The sequence below is a fragment of the Acartia tonsa genome, chromosome 13 (assembly GCF_053477335.1).
Source record: "Acartia tonsa isolate MP-2025a chromosome 13, ASM5347733v1, whole genome shotgun sequence".
In the NCBI taxonomy this organism is placed as follows: Eukaryota; Metazoa; Arthropoda; class Copepoda; order Calanoida; family Acartiidae; genus Acartia; species Acartia tonsa.
Window position 1 is genome coordinate 24383739 of NC_137272.1, and position 19593 is coordinate 24403331.

The following is a 19593-nucleotide window of genomic DNA, read 5'->3' on the forward strand; positions in this document are numbered from 1 at the left end:
ATTTCAGTTTTTATTCAAAAAGGACAGTAAAATCTAAAATTCAAAACTTAGGTGTCAACATCTAAAAATGGTTTAAGCGCATTTTTCTTATGCATAAATCTTCTACCTTTTGCAAGAAAAAAATTGGATTTTCTGTAGTCGACTTTGGGGGGCCAGTACTCCTTCCTTGGTTGAAATATGACCTTCAAACTTTGATATGTTCTAGTACATGTCCCTAATAGTATCTGTATACATTTTTAGCTCTATATCTCAATTTTGAAGTGTTTAGCAGCCATTCTTGCAAAAGGTTGAATATTTGAGCATAAGAAAAATGCGCTAAAACCATTTTTAGACATTGACACCTAAGTTTTGAATTTTATATTTTATTGTATTTTTTAAATAAAAACTAAAATATTTTTTTGGTGTTCTATTAATTGCATTAAAAAACGAAGAAAATAAGCCATTAATCATTAAATTCTGATAACTATAAGTGGGGTAAAATTGCTTTCAAAAAAGTTCTCATAAAAAAAACACACACTGTATAAACAAAGGTTTGACTTCCATAGTGGGCGCAGGGCTTCCTCTGACTCGAAATGTTATTTGTTTGATCAATACCTGACTGATTCAGGCCCAGCATTGTTGTGCACTAACTAGAAATTACAGGACAGTTTTCCTCAACAGTAGCAAAGTATAAGCAACATCAATTCAATTGTTTTCACAGTTACGTTACCTTTGTACCTACCTACAATTCGAAGTTTCCGTCTGTCTGACCGAAATGTTTTAAGGAAAACTTAATTTGCTTAGTTCCTATTCGAGAAAAAAAGGCTGAAATTTTATATTAACGGCTCTGTCACAATGGATCATAATAATTTAGAAATCATTTATGGACTGGTTACGGGCAGCTTTTTAGCCCCTTTTGTCCTATAAAACTAATTTTTTTAAATCTTTAGTTTTTTTGTCCGTTTTTTATTCTTTTCTTTGTGGGCAGATTAGTGGGTATTAGAATTAAATTTCTTATCACTTACTGATTTATTGTGTCTATACATGAAGAACAAGTAGCTTTATTTTTTTTTTTTTTTTAAATACCTTTGGTTTTTTATACAGATATTCACAATTTTAGAATGACAATAGTATTAAAACTAAATTTCAAAGACTTTTATTTGATTTTTGTAACTTTAGGTGGAAGGAAAATTAGATTTTTCTCTTATTTTTTTATACTTAAAGTTTTAAATGTTTGTAATTTTTGTTATATGTTAGATTTTTTCTGACACTAACTTTTATTACTTTTTATTTCATTAGCTTTCTGGGTTATTTCTTTGTTTCATGACAAGGATTGTCAAGGTCGATTAAAGCAGCTGATAATCACTGCTGAACAATTCATATATATTATGTACATTATTATATAATAAAGGGGAATTTAAACTGCGACAAACAAATAAAAACTTATTCTGGAAACTTATGTAACGTACCTAATCTAATACAAATATTACAACAAGCTTATTTTTTATACATCTAAGAATAGCCTAAATTGTGATTTAAAACTTCAGTTTTCTCCCTGTTACAACTATTAAACTATTTCTCTACTAAACGATTATTTTACAAAGGTTGATCTTTCTTTCATGGAGACATGCAATCCATTGGAACCTTTTATATCAGGGGTGCCTTCTTAAAAAAAGATAAGTATAGTTATTGGTTATGATAGCAAAAAAAATTTATTTTAGTTCATTGTTTCCTCTTTCTTTTTTTTAACTTTGTGTTAAATCTTTCTTCTTTTTCTAACATTCTTAATGGTTGGCCGTATATTTTGCTACAATTGTACATAATTGTTCTTGTTAAATCTTAATATTTCATTATTTCAGAAAGATGTCTCATGGGACGACACAAAATGGAACCTGTAATGAATTATTTAAATCGGCTAAGGTATGAAAAACTATTTTTATACTATTTGAAGGTCTTTGGTAAAAAAAGAAATAATGACGCAAGAGTGACAAACGTCGAAGTGGAAAACGCAGAAGGGGGACAAAAATCAGAGTTTACATGAAATAAGTAAAACGTTGGAGTGTTTATTATTTTAAACCATCTTTAAAGGTCTAATGTTTATATATGGGGAGTTTATGCCCTTATTCTATTCTTAACAAATTTAAAATCATCTTTTGAAATTTAAAACCCCAGCGAAGGGCGTATTTGTTTATCATTTACTAGCGGGTACGCCCCCTGGAGGCCTCTAGGGGCACTTGATGAGGGGGGAGTTGAATCCCAAGACTCATTTAAATTTAGATTTTTAAAAAAGGAAAAAAAAATATTTTTTGGAGGGGGAAGGATGGGATTGACCTCCCATCAACTACATTTTATATTTATTTTTTTTAGGGGGGGGGGGGTGGTAATTTTTTTCTCTTGGAAGGTTTGTGGCACCCTCCATCAAAATAGTTCTAACCTTCCCGGGACCTATGAGAAGTACCCTGTTAAGGAGAACCCGATCGGTTCAGCAGATTCTTAGCGAGATTCTTCGGTACAGACAAACAAACAAACAACTTTATTATAAGTATTCAACCTGATCTACTTGAATATGCTATAGCATGTTTAATCGGTAGTTATGTTGTTTAAAATTTGATTGAAACCTTTACTTCTTAATATTTCAGACACTTATTCGTTTTACATACAAAATGTCCACTCATGCGTTTGTTTCATTCCGACATTAGTCCCACTCCGACCTTTGACAGACCCGATGTTTTTCACTCCGACGTTTGACCACTCCAACGTTTGTCGTTTCTGCGTTTGTTCTGGAACCATAAATATGACATTCCAAGAACTAAATTGTATAGTAGCTACGGTGAAATTTTTTTTATATAACTAGATGATTATTGTAGGTTATTCTAGTTCACATACAAAAATGTATTACATCTTTGGAAGAAAAAAACCTAGAATGTCAAGAATTAAGGTAAGTCTTATCAGGGATATAGGGATTTAATAATGAATCTAAAATTAATTTTCTTGGCTTTTTTAGACTTCGGGTACTGGAACTATTGCAACTTTTCTTATTTTGGCTAATGTTAAAGACTTCAGGAACTAGCGCACATAATGCTGCTGTTTTTTTTTTCTGCTGATAGCAGACCAAACTCAATTAAAAATAATCAATCAAACACAAGCAGACAACAAAAATCATATAATTGAACAAATCCTTTATAATAAACAAAAAGGTTTTGTCTGCTTTGAAATTCCTTTTTTAGTTTTACAGATTAAGAGGCCAGATTGGTTAACTAGATCTACTAAATCTATTCAAATTATAGTTCTAAAACTTGAATTACTCCTTGTAATGGACTGTTCAAAAGAAAACTCGTTGCTGGGGAGGTGATAGGTTTGAATCTTGGATCGACACGGCGTCATAACAAATGAAGTTAAAGATTGTTCCTACCGCTGTGCGACATAAATACTAAATAGTAAGAATAGGGGAAGTGCCTTGGCCCATAAACAGGCGAAACTCATAACCATGCAAAGTTAGGACTTCTCAGACAAAGGCCATGCTATCAAAGGATTGGTTGTCTGATGGATGCTATTTAACTTCATATCCTTAAGTTTAAGAGTATTGCATTCCATTACATGTGGATGATGCTCTGGATTCTCTACATGATCACTAAAATCAAAGGAGAATCATGACCTTACTAGGTAATGGTAATGGTAATATCTTTTTAAATTGTAGTTTTAAAACTTGAATTTATACTCATAATGGACTGTTCAAAAGAAAAAGAAAGATGAATAAATGTGTAACTTAAACTTTATTTCTAAAACTATTGTTTTCTGTTCAATTTTAAGCTGCTTTTATAGGGATTGAGGCAATTTGAGTAAATTTAACCTCTTACTATTGTATGTTACAATACATACTGACATTGGAGGCAAAAAAAACATATACAGGTCACCATAAAAGAGCTCAAAAAATTCTAGTAGTTTGAGGTTAGATTTTTAAAAGGGTCTTTAGTCATGATGCTCTCAACATAAATTCGCCTAAAATTAAATCTTTTCTTCATGTGGACAGTCCTTTTCATTATTATTAATCATTGTGAGTTTTCAAAAGATAGAAGGGAGAATACATGCTCACTTTCAAAACATAATCAAACACATTCATTTGTCTTTACAAATATGCCATCATTCTACTGGCTAATATAGGCCAATGAATGCATTTGTTTATGGTTTGAATGTGAGCATGTATGCTCCCTCCTATCTTTTGAAACTGACTTCTGCTTTATTGGATTTTGTATTTACAGACAATGCACAATATTGTGAAAATGCCGCTATTTCCATATTTTTTAAATTGTTAAATTCAAACTTTTACCCCCACCAACAGCTGAAAAGGGCAAATTAAGAAACATTGCATCATTTTGCCCCCCAAATCAATTTGCTTGTATTTCAAAATCCAATACTGTTTATTTGGTGCTGGTTGTTGAGAGAGATATTGGTTAACAAGCTCCAAGTGTGATATTACTAGTGATTAATTAGTAATTACAGAATTTTCTTTGAATTTCAATTAGAACTCTAAAATTTATATAATTGCCAATTGTCCCATTCCTGAAGTCTTAATCATAAGATAACAATTGAAAACTTTTGAAACAAACATCACTTATAATTTTCAGGGCTAAATATCGTTCCAGCAATGATAAAAGAGACCTACAAAATATTGAGATTATTTCAACACTTAAATCTTTTAGGAAAATAAGCAATTAAAGTTCTGTTTTATTCATCTATCATTATCTAATCATGTAAACAAGGCCGAAAATGGTCATAGGTTACAAAGAATACATCAAATACAGGCTTTTTAACTACCCCTAAAAAAATTTGCAGTATAAATTAGGACAAAAGTAGTAATATAAACAATTTTCAAAAGTTTTTTTATGATGAGCAATTATTTGTCTAGATATGCATAAGATAGATGAACAAACTTGTGGCTAACTTTAAAATGTTTTACTGTAAAAATCGTAATATTTCACTCATGCACGGCAGAAATAATTAGAAAATAATAATATCTTTCATGCAGACCAAAGGACCATGTAAAATGTATTAGATTAATAAATATATGATATTTACATTGCTTTTTTGCATAGCGATGTTATTAATGAAACAAAAGGTCTTCCAGATAAGTTTAAAGGTCTTATCACAAATCAGAAGAGCTGTTCAACCTCAATATTCTTTAGAGTCAGGTTATTTATTAATTTATTTTTTATTGATTCATCCCTCCTATAAAATTTGAAAAATGTAGAAGTATGCTAATATTTCCAAAAGGATTTTAGTGTACTATCTGATAATAAGTACAAAAAAAGTAAATTTATATTGTCACAACCAAATAAGGAAATAATAAGAAAAACAAAGATGAAAACATCTATAAGTAGCGAAGCACAAAAAATCATGGATGTGAATACATACAAGGATATTTTAAAGAGCATTTGTTAAAATCAAGAATGTATTATTGGAGAAAAAATCAAGAAACCTTTCACACAAATTCTTTTGTATTTTTAGTAGCGAAGCTACTCTTTAATTCCAAATGTTCATCTGTCTGTCAGTCCATAAGATACGAAGTGGGGGTAACGTGATTTTCTCGGCTCTTATAAAAGATTAAAGGCTGAAACTTTATTAGAACATTCCTAACATTAAGGAGCATAATCAACTATACATAAAAGTAACCATGGCGGTCGAACAGCTTTTGGGTTATTTTTATATTTTTCTTCTTATCTCTGGTGTTTTTGGTCCTATTTTAAAATTTTTATGAGAAGATGATTTTAAAAAAATTAAATTTCCCGTCATTCATTGCGGTTGAACTGCTTTTCAGTAGGCTTTCTATAGTAATAATTATGCTCCTTAATGATGGAAATGTTGTCAAAAAATTTTTGGTGTTTATCTTGAATAGAAGCCAAGTTTCCCCCATTTCGTCTCTAACGGACTAATAAAGGGGTATCATATAACAAAGCTTTGATTTCAAGAGTTTTCGAATAGCGGTACGTAAACAACATCTTATTTGAAAGTCCATGCATTGAGGAAAGTGGGTAATTATAAAGATGCTAGGCAACGCAAAGAATAAGAGGCAAAGACAACACATGTAAATTCGTTTTTTTGTCGTTCCTTCTTTATGGACTTAAAGAAGACAGCTGTAATTGGTATAAAAGTCTAACAATTCAAGATTTTTTAAATAGTTTGTTTCAACACTTTTAATTTGTAGGCAAATTATTTCACAAGTTGAGATGAAAAAGTTAACAGGATATTTCTTGGTGTCCAAAATTTTGCACAGTCAACTTAAAATTATGGCTAGGTACGTGAAAAGTATAAATAAATTTTTGGTATGCTCTTTTGGCAACATTATTTAAACTCTAGATTTGCAGTTAACAGTAAAGTGTTGCTTAATACTTTTTATATAAAAATAAGTATTATTCTAGACAAGATCTTGGGAAAATTAGATCAGAATTGGTAGATTTGTTTGCAATGGTGGATCTATACAACAACTTACTTACTCAGGTATCATAATCCAAAAGCTATAAACCCAAGCAACAATTTATTCATTACACACAATTAATCTCTTCCTACTCGACAACGTTACTTTGTGAATAAACATTTAACAAACAAAAAACGGTATATGATAAACACCTGTTAATCCCGATCTTGAATGTGGGGGCTGAGGCTCTTGCTTCAGCTACTGCTAAAAATAGTTTTTTTTATATTTTTAATCTCGTATTGAAAATTTTGATATTAATTAACAACATTACTTTTTATTAAGGATTCATGTATTCCTCAAATAAAAAGTAGTTCTCCTAGTGGTAATAATGGAGAAGTTATTTCTTCTGTTCACAATAATAGGTAAATGTTACAACAAAAAAATATTAGTTTAAACTGTAAATTAATTGTTCAGGTCTGTTTTGTTTCAGAAATTATCATTCTCACATACACGAAAATTTTTCTTTGCCACTTAATCACCAATTGAAACCAATTACAGCCAGTAAGGTATGAAAGATTTTGTTTAAACATTGTCGACCCTTTACATATTTTTTTCAGCTAAACTTTTCTTTAATTAGAGTCGGTCCGTCCGTCAGTCAGTCCGTAACGGTTAGCTTTTTTTGGGTAAATTTAGGCATGCTAGAATTGTCCTATCGATTTCAACTTGTGCATGATGATTCCTATAACAGTTAGGTACAATTTAGAAAGCGTAGCAACTCTATAATCACAACCAGAAAGTACGTACGTCAATTTAAAACATGTTTATTTTTTTTACTTTTTTTACTACAATTTTTAAGTTATATGATTATCCTTTATATCTGATTTTTGGAATTCTGATTCCTAGGACAATAAAGTACTATATCATAAGCAATCTATATCTCTATAATTAAATATACGTATATCCTTTAAACAGTCTCCCATATTTAACAGTTTTGCATCAAATTTACGTACAATATTGTTAAAATTTATACATTTATATTTGCTTATTCATTTTTGATACTCTACAAGTTTTAATGTTAGTTTGGAACCTAGTAATAGTAAACGTTTTATCTTTGTGACGTAACAAAAATCGAAGGATGAGAGGGGAGGTGGGAAAGTAAACCCCTAAAAAAGAGATGGATTTTTGTTACGTCACAAAGATAAAATGTTAGACACTATTACTAGGTTGTTAGTTTGTCCTAGCGTTTCAGAGCTTCGCTTTTATGGATGTTGTCATTCTTGTTCTTTTTAGATATTGTCAACATTTGCAAGAGAACGTGCCTCTGCTGTTTCTTTAGAAGTTGCAAATACATTCTTAGAGGTAAATGCTGAATAACTGTTTGAATGATAATACAACTTTTGTGCAATTAGAAAGTTAACATTAACATTTATATTATTAATAACGGCGTTGCTGCATGTCATACCCTCTGAATATATGACCCCTTTCAAGGACATGTAAGAAGCTCTAAATTTATAAAATTCTTTCTTCAGTTTAAGTTATTTTATTTAAAGCCCAAACTTTTATTGTAAATAGACTTAAGAAGTCTAATGTTAAGTTGCTTTTGAATTTAACAGACAACTTTACAACTCGAGGCTAGACTCAACTCATAGCCATGTAACAGCATAACCAGACAACCAACCCTTTGTCATTGTCTGGAAATCCTAACAGTAGATGGTATGAGTTTTTGCCTGATTAAGAGGCCAAAAGTTTCCCCTTCTCTCAATAATTGATATCTTGTTCTGAACAAAGTATCTTTTTTTAGCATAGGGTAAGACGCAAATATGAAATTACATCTTACATTATTTATCTTTACACTGAAATAAGGCATTTTTGTTTCGATATTTTTGAGACTTTGAATCCAACAAGAATCAAGGACCCATGCATAAGCAACAATCACACCACAACAAGCTATTACACAAGCAACCTATATCCTAGTTAATTTTTCGATCACAAATTTGCTGTGTTAATAACCAACCTTGCATACCTTATTTGGGCTAAGGGTTCCTCTCTTCTTTAAATGGTAATCTCTAAAGCCTAAAAGAGAAACTGCAGGCGCTAATTTTTACATCAAAATATTGATGGGATCTAGAAATAGACTATCTATCTGCAGGTATAGATTAACTTTACTTTTAAGACAAGCGACAGACAACATCTGGAACATATTGCTGAAGAGTTTTCCTGGATGGATGTTCCTATTGGCTTTACAACAATTGAACATCAGGTTAAATAATTAAAATGTGTGCATTCTTAAAAAGTAAAACCGTATGTTATAAACATGTTTATTACAGATTTCAGGAATGGAAAAAGATGAATTAAGCAAAGGTGATGTGTTCACTCCTGATATAAGAACTCATATTGACTGCCTGGAGAGAGTTGTTGAAAATGAAAGTGTTACGCTTCATCATATACTTCATGCTATACCACAGGTATACATATGATAATCATTACAACATTTATAAGTATCGAAGATCAAAAATTTAATTATTTTATTATGTTTTCTTTCTGTTTAAATTTGAATTAATTCTTATTAAGATTGAGGGCCTTGTTAATCCTAACCAAGTGAGACAAGGAAAAGATGGAACGCCTAAGCTTCAAAGCACAGTTAAGTAAGTCAACAATCTTGATTTTAAATTAATAAACTTTTTTAACTTGTGCGTGCATGCAGGAAGAAGATGGGAGAATATTATCATGATATACTGTGGCGACACTGTGGACAATTGACAGAAGAGCCAATTTTGTGGCAAGGAAAAACAAAAAGGTTTATTTGAAACATTTTTATATAAATATGATAATTTTTATTTTAAGTATATTTTTCATAGAATACCCTTGGGTCTTGTTCATCCCAGAGTAACTCTGTCAATTCAAGCAATGTTAAAAAATATTCTATCTTCACAATTACAAGGTAAAAAATAAAAACCAATACATTGCAAAAGCGTAGTCATACACATTACAAATTTAATATACAACAACACTATTAAAATAATAATATTCCACCGTCGTTAGTGCCTTTCCTTAAATTTTATGCAAAGCATGTTGTATTAGGCCTATTTTCCCTCGCTATGTATAACAGCGACTCCACTTATTGGTCTCTTTCTGTATACCCCTCTTGACATAGGTTTTCACACCCCTAATAAACCCCATAAAACCTTTATAAAATTATAAAGGTAAAAAATTCATACCTATCTGTGAGGAGAGGGGGAGTGGTTGATTTTATTGTATGTTTCTCAATTATATTAATTATGTTATATTAATCTCATTAATAATTTTATAAAAATCATTTTCTAATTTTAGAGGGATACCCCAGTTTGATCTTACCCGGCATTCACTTACTCACAGAATTATTGAGTAACCATACAGTTGTTGCATCATGGGACCTTCAGGTTAATTATTCTTCTCAATATTTAGTTATATAAACTAATATTTTTCTAAGAAAATGGTTAATTTAGTTCATGCGCAGTATTGCTCTTGCTGGGAGGCCTAAGCTACAACGAGTTATTCAGGTAAACAAATTATTTTCAAGATTAAAAAGGATAAAAATTTTAAATAAAGTGTGGAATGTGATTGTGATATGCCCTGAGAGAATACTATAAAGGATTAACTACTCACTCACAAAACTCAAATCTGCAGCGAGATAAGATAACTATATCTTGTTTTATACAACTTGTAGGAAAATGAAAACATATTAAAAGCAAAGCAAATTTGTGATATGTAGAGTTCGGACAAATGAACATTCATGATCCATTTTACTTTTAACTTTATTTAACAAAAATCCAAATGTCTCGACAGGGAAGCTGTCCCTGTGTCCTTTGGGTCGTGCACTATCATGAAAAGACCTTTGGCTATTAATCCTTTCACCAGAAATGGTAACGATAACATTTCCCGTCTCACAGAGACATCCAAAGTGCGGCATTGCTAGCGAGGTGCGCATGTGACTCCGATGAGCACATTTTCTTCTGTTGTTTACAGAATGCGTATGATGTGAGATGTATGTTGATTGTTGTTAAAAGAATCTTAGGTGTATGAATTCACCTGTAAGACTGAGAATACAAAATGCTTTATATGGACATACTTATGTGGTAAGCCAAAGCGTTTCAGCTCACCGGTTGCGAGTTCGAATCCAACGAGCCCTAGCCTTGAAGTATTCTACCAAAACAAACTAGCAGGATTTAGTCATACAGAAATTATATATTTAACTGAATACATTTACAATGGATGTTTACTATATATATACAAATAGATTATAACAATAGGTTAGGTTTGAAGGGGGTGTGGGAGACAAGGGCGTAGCCCGCGGCGGTAGACAGTTTGTGGGGGTAGCTGTGGTAAAAGGGGAGGCACCGCCTCCTGGTTGTATAGTTGCATGAGGGGCGCGTGATTGCTGCGTGTCCGTGCCCCTCCCCTATTTAGCCAGTCCAGTTTGACCGCTGCGCAACGGGGTCATCTGCGGTCATGAGGTGAATGGTGATATAATGGGATTAGTGCAGAAGGCTTGTCATGATAAGCCACTGCGTAGCAACTCTGTAAACTACCCGTCCGTCTGTTGCCGTATTACCACAACCTCCCCTTCAAGGGCTGCGGGGCTCCCGAGCCACCAGGCCTTGAACCTGGGGATACGGCAGCCTCTGTCTGCGCACGACAACATCTTCCTGGGGCACAGCTCGGTGTAGTACAGCTCTGGCTATACAGGCTCCGCGGGACACTCGTTGCTTGGTTTGGCTGTGGTTGGATATCAGCATTGTCAACTCCCGGTTGGCTTCCAGCCGCGGGTTGGCGACAGCCAGGCCCCGTCGTTGGAAGTTTGGCCTGGTTTGCAGGACTAGTTCTGTCTCAGCTGGTAACTGGACACGGAGGCCTAGGCTCACTCTGGAGGCTCCCAAGGGGGGAATAACGATGGAGGAAGGCGCGTAGAATTCCATGGGGGCGCCTGCCTGGTCCAGGTTGCTTGGCCTCTCAGCTCCCACTCGGATGGGGACGGCTGTCATCAGTAGGGGACACATCGCTTCAGCTTCACCCTCTGGGGCCGCAACTTCCATCTCAGTGGCTGCTTCTCCTCCTGCAGGCTCGCTGCTGGCCGGCAGGGGCTCCATGTCAGCATCAGGGTTCCAGATTGCATCCCTAGGTGGCTCTGGGGCTGGCAGCGGCAGCGGCGGCTCGTTGGGTTGGTGCTGCAGGTTCTCTTCTACAGGGTCACGATCCTGGCCGCTAGGCTGTAGGGCGGCGGCTGCCGGCTGGTACACTGGAAACTGTCCTGGATCACTAGCTGGCAGCGCCGCAGCTCCGGCTGGCAGCTCAGTGGCGTCCTCGTCGCCGTCCAGGTCGCCTTGGATGTCTGTTGGAATCTGCTGGGCAGTTACATCTCCGGTGTATTTGCGCAGTCGGCCTACATGCGCGGTGATTTCCGAGATCTTGGCTGTTGGAGAGGCAGGTTTGATGACATAATGGACGTCTGTGGCTTGTCTCACTATCTTCCAAGGGCCAGTCCATCTCTTGGTAATCTTGGCTGACTTCCCTGGCACCAGGCGGGGGGCCAGATACCAGACCAGGTCTCCAACTTCATACTTAGCCGTGCCTTCGTAGGCAGCCGCGCTCCTTCGGATGGTTCCCTCCTCTCGCTGCTGGATGGCGTCGTACATGGCATGGTAGCGTTGCAGGAGAGCTTGGACGTTGGCTGGGACTGAGGCATATTCAGTGTCTGGCAGCCGGAGTACCATGTCCACCGGAAGCTTGGCCTCTCTCCCAAAGTAGGCCAGGAACGGGGTCACGCCCGTGGATCTGCAGGCTTTGGTATTGTAGGCGAAGGCAATGGCTGGCAAGTGTGGCTCCCAGTTGTTGTCGTCTCTGTCCAGGAACAGCCTCATGCCTGTGTTGAGCGTCCGATGGAACCTCTCCACCCGGTTGGACTGCGGGTTGTAGGGCGGTGGATGTGTCAGGCCAATCTCGAGCTTGGAGGCCAGTTCCTTGAATACCTGGCCAGTAAACTCCATCCCATTGTCGGAGTGGATCTTCAGGGGACATCCGAACATGGCCAGGTGGTGGTGCAGTAGGGTTTCAGCCACCGTGAGAGTGCGCTTGTTGGGGATGGCGTAGAGGCTGACAAACCGGCTGAACCCATCCTGACAGGTGAGGATGTAGCGGTTCCCGGCTGGTGTCTCTGGCAGGGGCCCCACCAGGTCAATAAACAGGACTTGCTGTGGATACCCCTGGCGGGAGGGCACGTGTATCCCTAACTTCAGCCTCTCCTTGGTGACCTTCTGTACACACTCAGGGCAAGTCTGAACCATCAGGCGGACGTCACGGGACAGGTTGGGCCACCAGAAATGCATGGCGACGCAGGCAATAGTGGCGTCCATCCCAAAGTGCCCGGCCATGGGAGTCCCATGGGCCAGGAAAAACGCGTCCTGCTGGAGGGCCGAAGGCAGCAGGTATCTTGTCCTCTCTCCTGTCAGGGTCTGGTCGGTGGTGGTGAGGCAGCCATGCTCGTCGAGTCCCAGGGCTGCGAAGCGGCTGGCATACTGCTGCTCGTCCCGGTCCTTGCCTCGCAGCTCAGCCTTAGTTGGGGCCTTGCCGTCGGCCACCCACTGGCGGACACGGAGCAAGAGGGGATCCTGTGTCTGTGCCTCTAAGACTCTGGCCGGGTCCAGCCGTGCTGCGGAGGGTCTGCCAGCTGCGGGCTCCCCTAGCTGGCAAAGGGTGTGAAGGTACTCAGCCTGCTCTGCTACTTCTTCGGCGGTGGCTGTCGGCATATTATCATCCTCCCGGCGGCTGAGGGCGTCAGCATTGGTGTTCTGGGTGCCAGGACGATGGCAGACAGTGAAATCTAGGGCCGCTAGCTCCTCCTGCCAGCGGGCCACCATCCCTGTGGATGTGTTCAGTAACTTCATCTGTAGCAAGGCTGAGGAATCAGTGTTGATCTGGAAACTACGGTAGGACAAGATGCCGTGAAATTTCCGAATTCCATACATGATGGCGGCCATCTCTCCCTTCCAGGATGGGTAACGAGTTTCAGGGTCGGTTGTCTTGCGCCCCACGGCGGCAATAAGCCTCTCCTTGCCGTCCTGGCATTGGCTGAGTATGGCAGAGATGGCGCGGCTGCTGAAGTCTGTGGTGAGCTGGAACACGGCCGGTAAGTCAAACCTGGGTGGCGCTCGGATGGGGGCTTGGCGAAACTTGTCCTTGAGTTGTATCAGCTGGGCTTCCATCTCAGGCGTCCAGGTCAGTGTCTTGGCTGTTTTCTGCCGATTCATCTCGTAGGTGAGGTCGGCATACTCTGGGATGAACAGGCGGTAGTAGCCGAAGAACCCCAGGAGCGCCAGCAGATCCTTGGGGGTGATGGGGGCCGGCCAGTCAAGGATGCGGTCAATATAATCCTCTTGCATGGCTATCCCCTCACGGCTGAGGGTGTGGCCCAGGTAGTCTACTTTGGCTCGAAACAGCTTGGTCTTGGCTGGCTTGAGGCGGATTCCTCCCCTGCGGTGGGCTTCCAAGACTTCCCGGAGCCTAGCCAGGTGGGCCCAGGTATCTTGGTGAAAGGTCAGGACATCATCAAGATATGACTGGAGGTTGGCCGTGCCTAATGGGTTCAGGACTCCTGCAATAAATCTGGAGTAGACAGATGGTGCTGTAGCTAGGCCAAAAGGCATCCTTTTCCATTGGTACAAGCCTCTGGGGGTGGTGAAGGCGGTGCAGGGCCGGCTGTTCTCGGACACTCGGATGGTGTAGTACGCAGCCACCGCGTCTAAGGCACTGTAGACGCTGTGTCCCCCGGCTCGTTCTACCAGCTGCTGGATCCTGGGCAAGGGGTAGCTGTCCAGCTCAAGACACTTGTTGAGGGCCCTGTAGTTGACGGCCCAGTGGGTACTCCCGTCCTTCTTCTTGATGGGCACCAGGGGGCTGCTCCAGGCGGAGTCTGAAGGCTCTATGACTCCCTCTTGCAGCCAGGTGTCCAGTTGCTTCTCCAGCTCAGCCTCCTGCCGCGGGTTCAGATCCCTAAATCTCTGGCGGATCAGCTGGGTCCCTGGCTTGAGGCGCAGCTGTAACTCTACTACATCAGTGCAGCCGGGGGTAGAGTTTGAGAAGACATCTCTGTACTCTGACAACATGGTCCAGACCTCCTTCTTGAGCAGGGGGTCCTTGCGCAGAAATTCGTTCTCCTCCATCTCAAGGGCTGCCCACAGCTGCTGCATATCTGGGGGCTCAACAGGCTCTTGGAACGAATGGATACGAGGGGGAGGCTTGTCAGAAACCTCCAGAATGTCGGGCTTTACCAGCTCCCCAGCCACGGGGAGGCCGGCGTTCAGCAGGAGAGGCATCTCCCCCTCATTTACCACCAGCACTCGGAACACGCTGGCGGAGCCAGGCCTGTGTGCATACAGGCCTTCTGGGATGACAAGATACTCCCCAAACCTCTGTTCTGGGGCAGATAGTTGGATGGCATCCTTGGTACGGTGTCCCACTAGTTCAACAGGGACAGCCATGACACCGCGGCCAGGCAAGACCACCCTCTTGGCCGTATGGAGTTGGGGTGGTTGGCCATTGGTTGGAGTGACAGCGCTTAGCCTATACGTGGCTGGCACGGGGTCAGCTTCAGCTCCGGGAGCCACCGGCCGCGATTTGACGGGCTCGGCGCCGGGAGGGGCTGAGGTGTCGGAGCCATGCGTGGCTCCAAGGGCGTCCGGCCACGATTTGACGGGCTCGGCGCTGGGAGAGGCCGGGGTGCTGGGACCAGCCTTGGCTCCGTGGGCGTTTGGCCACGACTTGACGGGCTCGGCGCTGGGAGAGGCTGAGGCATTGGAGCCATGCGTGGCTCCGGGGGCGTCCGGCCACGACTTGACGGGCACGGCGCCGGGAGAGGCTGATTCCTGGGGGTTGAGCGTGGCTCCGGGTGCATCAGACCGCGACTTGACGGGCCTGGACTCGGACTTGGCCGGTTGGATTGCTGGGGGCCCCAGGTAGAGGGGGCCAGGTGGACACGGCTGGCCGTTGATGAAGGTGTCAGCGGAGAAGATAGGCTCTGGCGGGCTGGAAATCTCGGGAAACGTCGTTGGCAGGTTCTCCAGAGGCACCTTGGGCACTGGGGGCAACCCCATGGCTAGCAGGTTGGTCCCCCTGTGGGCGTTCAGCGCAGCATCCACCCAGTGCGTGCCTTTCTCAACTACACGCGGCTGCTCTGGCAGTGGGCCTGGCAGAGGCCCCTCGTAACTCAACTCTCTCTCGGCTGTCTCCCGGTCGATGGGGACGCCACGGAGTGGGATACCCTCCTAGGTTCAGAGGGTGTGAGAGATTCCGTACCACAGTCACGTGGTACAGATGGAGTATAAGAGTGTGTGAAACTGCCATATATAATTCATATAATTTTCCAATTACCTGAAGGGTCTGCCCTTCCTCATTAGCAGTCAGGATTTGGGTGTTGTCTGGAACCAACATGCGCTGCACGCCCATTGCGTGCATGAGGTGTTCAGAAATGACAGCAGACCCTGGTACACGGTTGCCAGAATCTACCATGGCATCAACCTGTACGTGCTGGGCAGGGTCAGGAGTAGGAAACCTCACCCTGATGTGGCAGGGGAAGTGGAGGTCCTGCCCTTGAGACAGGGGGGCCTCCCGCTCGGCTGGGGTCGGCAGAAACTTCGGCGGCGGCCGAACCGCAGCTATGGTAGTATCGCTTACCATGGTGTGTGTGTGTAGACTGCTGGTGGTGGCTTATACTGTAGCTTCGAATCACTAGAGCTTATCAATTATCTAGGTGTGATTCTGGAAGCACCGGCAGCAGGGAATGTCCGTCCTGCAAGGGTCAGATGGATGGCGGCGGCAGGGAATGTCCCGTCCTGCAGCGCCGCTGGTTCGAATCCCGAAAGATGGCGGCAGGGAATGGCCATTCCTGCAGCGCCTCCGGTTCGAATCCTGGGAGGCAGCGGCAGGGAATGTCCCGTCCTGCTGTGCCTTTGGCTCAAATTCTGCTATCCGTCGCAATGGTAGGCCTTACTTGTGTGCTGAAGCTTCGCAGCCACACATTGCCTTCTCAGGGAGACCAGCACTTAGCTGTCCGTCTCGTAGGTTTGGCCTGGGTGTCCTGGGGCTTGTCCCAGCTACACTTGCCAATTTAGACTCAGTTTTGTAGCCGTCTGAGCTAAATTATCTGATTACCGTGGCTGTGCACCTAGCGCTACTCCTACACGGTACGGAAAAACGCTGTAAACTGGCGCTTTTAGCAGGCTAAATCTGCTTGCCGTAGGCCAGAGGCCTACATAATGCGTTCAATTGATGGAAAATTGACCTAAAAAGGCCGTCTCACGGGTCAGTTGGCTTCTCAGTTGGCAGCTGACTGTCCCCTTACTTGCAAAAGGGTCCAATCAGAGGTAGAATAGGCTAATTTCTGTAGGGCTCGATTGAAACATGCTGACACCAAGATGTGGTAAGCCGAAGCGTTTCAGCTCACCGGTTGCGAGTTCGAATCCAACGAGCCCTAGCCTTGAAGTATTCTACCAAAACAAACTAACATTTAGTCATACAGAAATTATATATTTAACTGAATACATTTACAATGGATGTTTACTATATATATACAAATAGATTATAACAATAGGTTAGGTTTGAAGGGGGTGTGGGAGACAAGGGCGTAGCCCGCGGCGGTAGACAGTTTGTGGGGGTAGCTGTGGTAAAAGGGGAGGCACCGCCTCCTGGTTGTATAGTTACATAGGGGCGCGTGATTGCTGCGTGTCCGTGCCCCTCCCCTATTTAGCCAGTCCAGTTTGACCGCTGCGCAACGGGGTCATCTGCGGTCATGAGGTGAATGGTGATATAATGGGATTAGTGCAGAAGGCTTGTCATGATAAGCCACTGCATAGCAACTCTGTAAACTACCCGTCCGTCTGTTGCCGTATTACCACACTTACATTTTGAGAACTAATTATAGAAAATTTTTACATTTTGACAAAAGGCATCTAATTTTTGGTTCTTAAAAATTTTTACCCTTAACAGTCAGGCCCCTTGCCGCACCTTAATCGGTCCGGGGTGGGGGGGCGTCCCCCCCTCCTATTATCTCAGTTCCTATTCGAGCTAGAAGGCTAAAAAAATTTTTTGGAAGTCTCCTGTTTGATAATGAATTTCCGACCTTAAATAAGTCAAAGTCAATTTTCGCTTCCTTCACCCTTTTATTTAACAACCTTTCTTTTTAGGTCCTTTTTTACTTAAACATTTCGGTATTATCCTCTTAGAATTTTTTTTTTCAATTTTGAAAATTTGAGTACCCAATCCCCCCCGACAACGAACTATGAACTCTGGCCGCAGCGCTCGGCCCCCTTGCCTGCCTAGCAGCAGCGCTCGGCTCTTTAGCCTAAAACCTAACCTAAAATAGTTGTTCGTCGTTGTCGGGGGGGGGGGGGGGGGGAAGGGGGGGTTTACTCAGAGGATAACGCCAACATTTCAAATGGCTGTAATTTTCTTATTTTTGAAGCTAGAAAAACAGTTTTTGTAGAAAATGTTTATCTTTATATAGATTTTATATTAAAAATCTCAAAATATAAATTTCAGCGGCCGCAGCTGTACTTGGCAGCTGCCAGCCGCCGCAGTCGCAGTCGGCGGGAAAAAGGCGGCGAATCTTTATGAAATTTTAATACGTTATGTAGCCATGTAAGAAAAGCTTAAGTTTAAAATTTGAAGTCTCAAAGTAAAAAAATGAGGCCACAGGAGCCTTTTAAAGATTTCTGGAGACCTGGAGGATCAGGACCTGCAGGATAATACCTGGAACCTGAAATTGACTTGAACACCTGTATTTAATATGAGGATGTATAACTAGAGGGTATTTTAGTATTTTGGTAAGATAAAATGCTTTGTTCAAGTAAAAAAAAACATTCTTGCTCTTTACCAGGTTTGCTGGCATCCTGCTTTCCACCAGGATGAAGATATTCAAAAATTCCAACTCTCAGTTATGTGTCATACCCCTACTTAAAAAGTCACGCAGTTTGGGCTCTTTATCTTTCACACACAGAAAATAAGATAGAAAACACTTAACCCCCCCTCCCCCCTGACCGCTAAGGTTTAATAAACTATTTAGTGGTCATTTAAATAACACTGGGAACTTATTTTAGGTTGGTACCCAAAATGTATGTCTGTCTGTTGTTACACTAATTGTGTTTGTTTCCAAATTTTTTAAAAAATAATCTGACTCTAATCCCACGGTTTTAGTCGATTAATGAAAAGAATTAAAATATTTTATCTCAAAGTGATAAGACAATGCTTGATTGATTGATGTACATTGTACATAAAGAATGGTCCTTTTTTAGATAGTTTTATTAACCCTTTTTCTTTCTTATTTTCTGTGTGTGAAAGATAGAGGGCTATAACTGAGTGACTTTTTTAAAATATGTGTATAACACATAACTGAGAGTTGGAATTTTTTGAATATCCCCATCCTGACGGGCACAGGATGCCAGCAAACCTGGCAGGGTTATCCAGATATGAGCAAAAATATTTTTCAACTTAAACAAAGCATTTTATCTTACCAAAATACTAAAATATCCTCTAGTAGGAAACCCATAAATAAAATTTAGGTTTTCAAGTTAATTTCAGGTTCCAGGTGTGATCCTGCAGGTCCTGATCCTCCAGGTCTCCAGAAATCTTTTAAAGCCTACTGTGACCGCAATTTTTGACTTAGAGATATCAAATTTTAAGCTTTCTTACATGTCTACATAACGTATTAAAATTTCATAAAGATCCGCCGCCGTTTTCCTGCCGACCGCCGACTGCGGCGACTGGCAGCTGCCAAGTACAGCTGTGGCCGCAGAAATTCATGTTTTGAGATTTTTAATATGAAATTTACATAAGGATAAAAATTTTCTACAAAAATTGTTTTTTTAGCTTCAAAAATAAGAAAATGACAGCCTTTTGATATTTTTAAGTAAAAAGTGACCTAAAAACAAAGGTTGTTAAATAAACGGGTGAAGGAAGCGAAAATTGACTTTGATTCTGTAATAGTCGGAAATTCAGTATCAAACAGGGGACATGCACAATTTTTTTTAGCCCTCTACCTCTAATAGGAGCTGAGATAAGGGGGGGGGGGCGACCGATTAAGGTGCGGAAAGGGGCCCTACTGTTAAGTGTTAATATTAAGATGATTTTAGAGGGCAATATAATTTCTATATGTTTAAGGTTTGTTTGTCTTTGCA

The 19593-nt window shown here is 40.9% G+C and overlaps 1 protein-coding gene across 2 annotated transcripts in view; it reads left to right on the plus strand.

The window, feature by feature from the left end:
• Positions 1-406: 406 nt before the first annotated feature.
• Positions 407-19593, plus strand: part of LOC145304723 (uncharacterized) — a 34284-nt gene continuing 15097 nt past the window's right edge. The window contains exons 1-17 of one of the 2 annotated variants that reach the window (XM_080146674.1): positions 1837-1899; positions 2847-2917; positions 2984-3642; positions 4605-4676; positions 5070-5168; positions 6182-6271; positions 6396-6474; positions 6734-6813; positions 6882-6957; positions 7682-7750; positions 8565-8651; positions 8719-8856; positions 8963-9036; positions 9096-9188; positions 9250-9332; positions 9722-9810; positions 9877-9930. In XM_080146674.1, coding sequence (XP_080002800.1) covers positions 6204-6271; positions 6396-6474; positions 6734-6813; positions 6882-6957; positions 7682-7750; positions 8565-8651; positions 8719-8856; positions 8963-9036; positions 9096-9188; positions 9250-9332; positions 9722-9810; positions 9877-9930 — 990 coding nt within the window. In that variant the 5' untranslated portion in view covers positions 1837-1899; positions 2847-2917; positions 2984-3642; ... (1 more) ...; positions 5070-5168; positions 6182-6203. Of the gene's footprint in view, positions 1900-2846; positions 2918-2983; positions 3643-4604; positions 4677-5069; positions 5169-6181; positions 6272-6395; positions 6475-6733; positions 6814-6881; positions 6958-7681; positions 7751-8564; positions 8652-8718; positions 8857-8962; positions 9037-9095; positions 9189-9249; positions 9333-9721; positions 9811-9876; positions 9931-19593 lie in introns of both variants that reach the window. The other variant, XM_080146673.1, reaches the window with a different exon arrangement.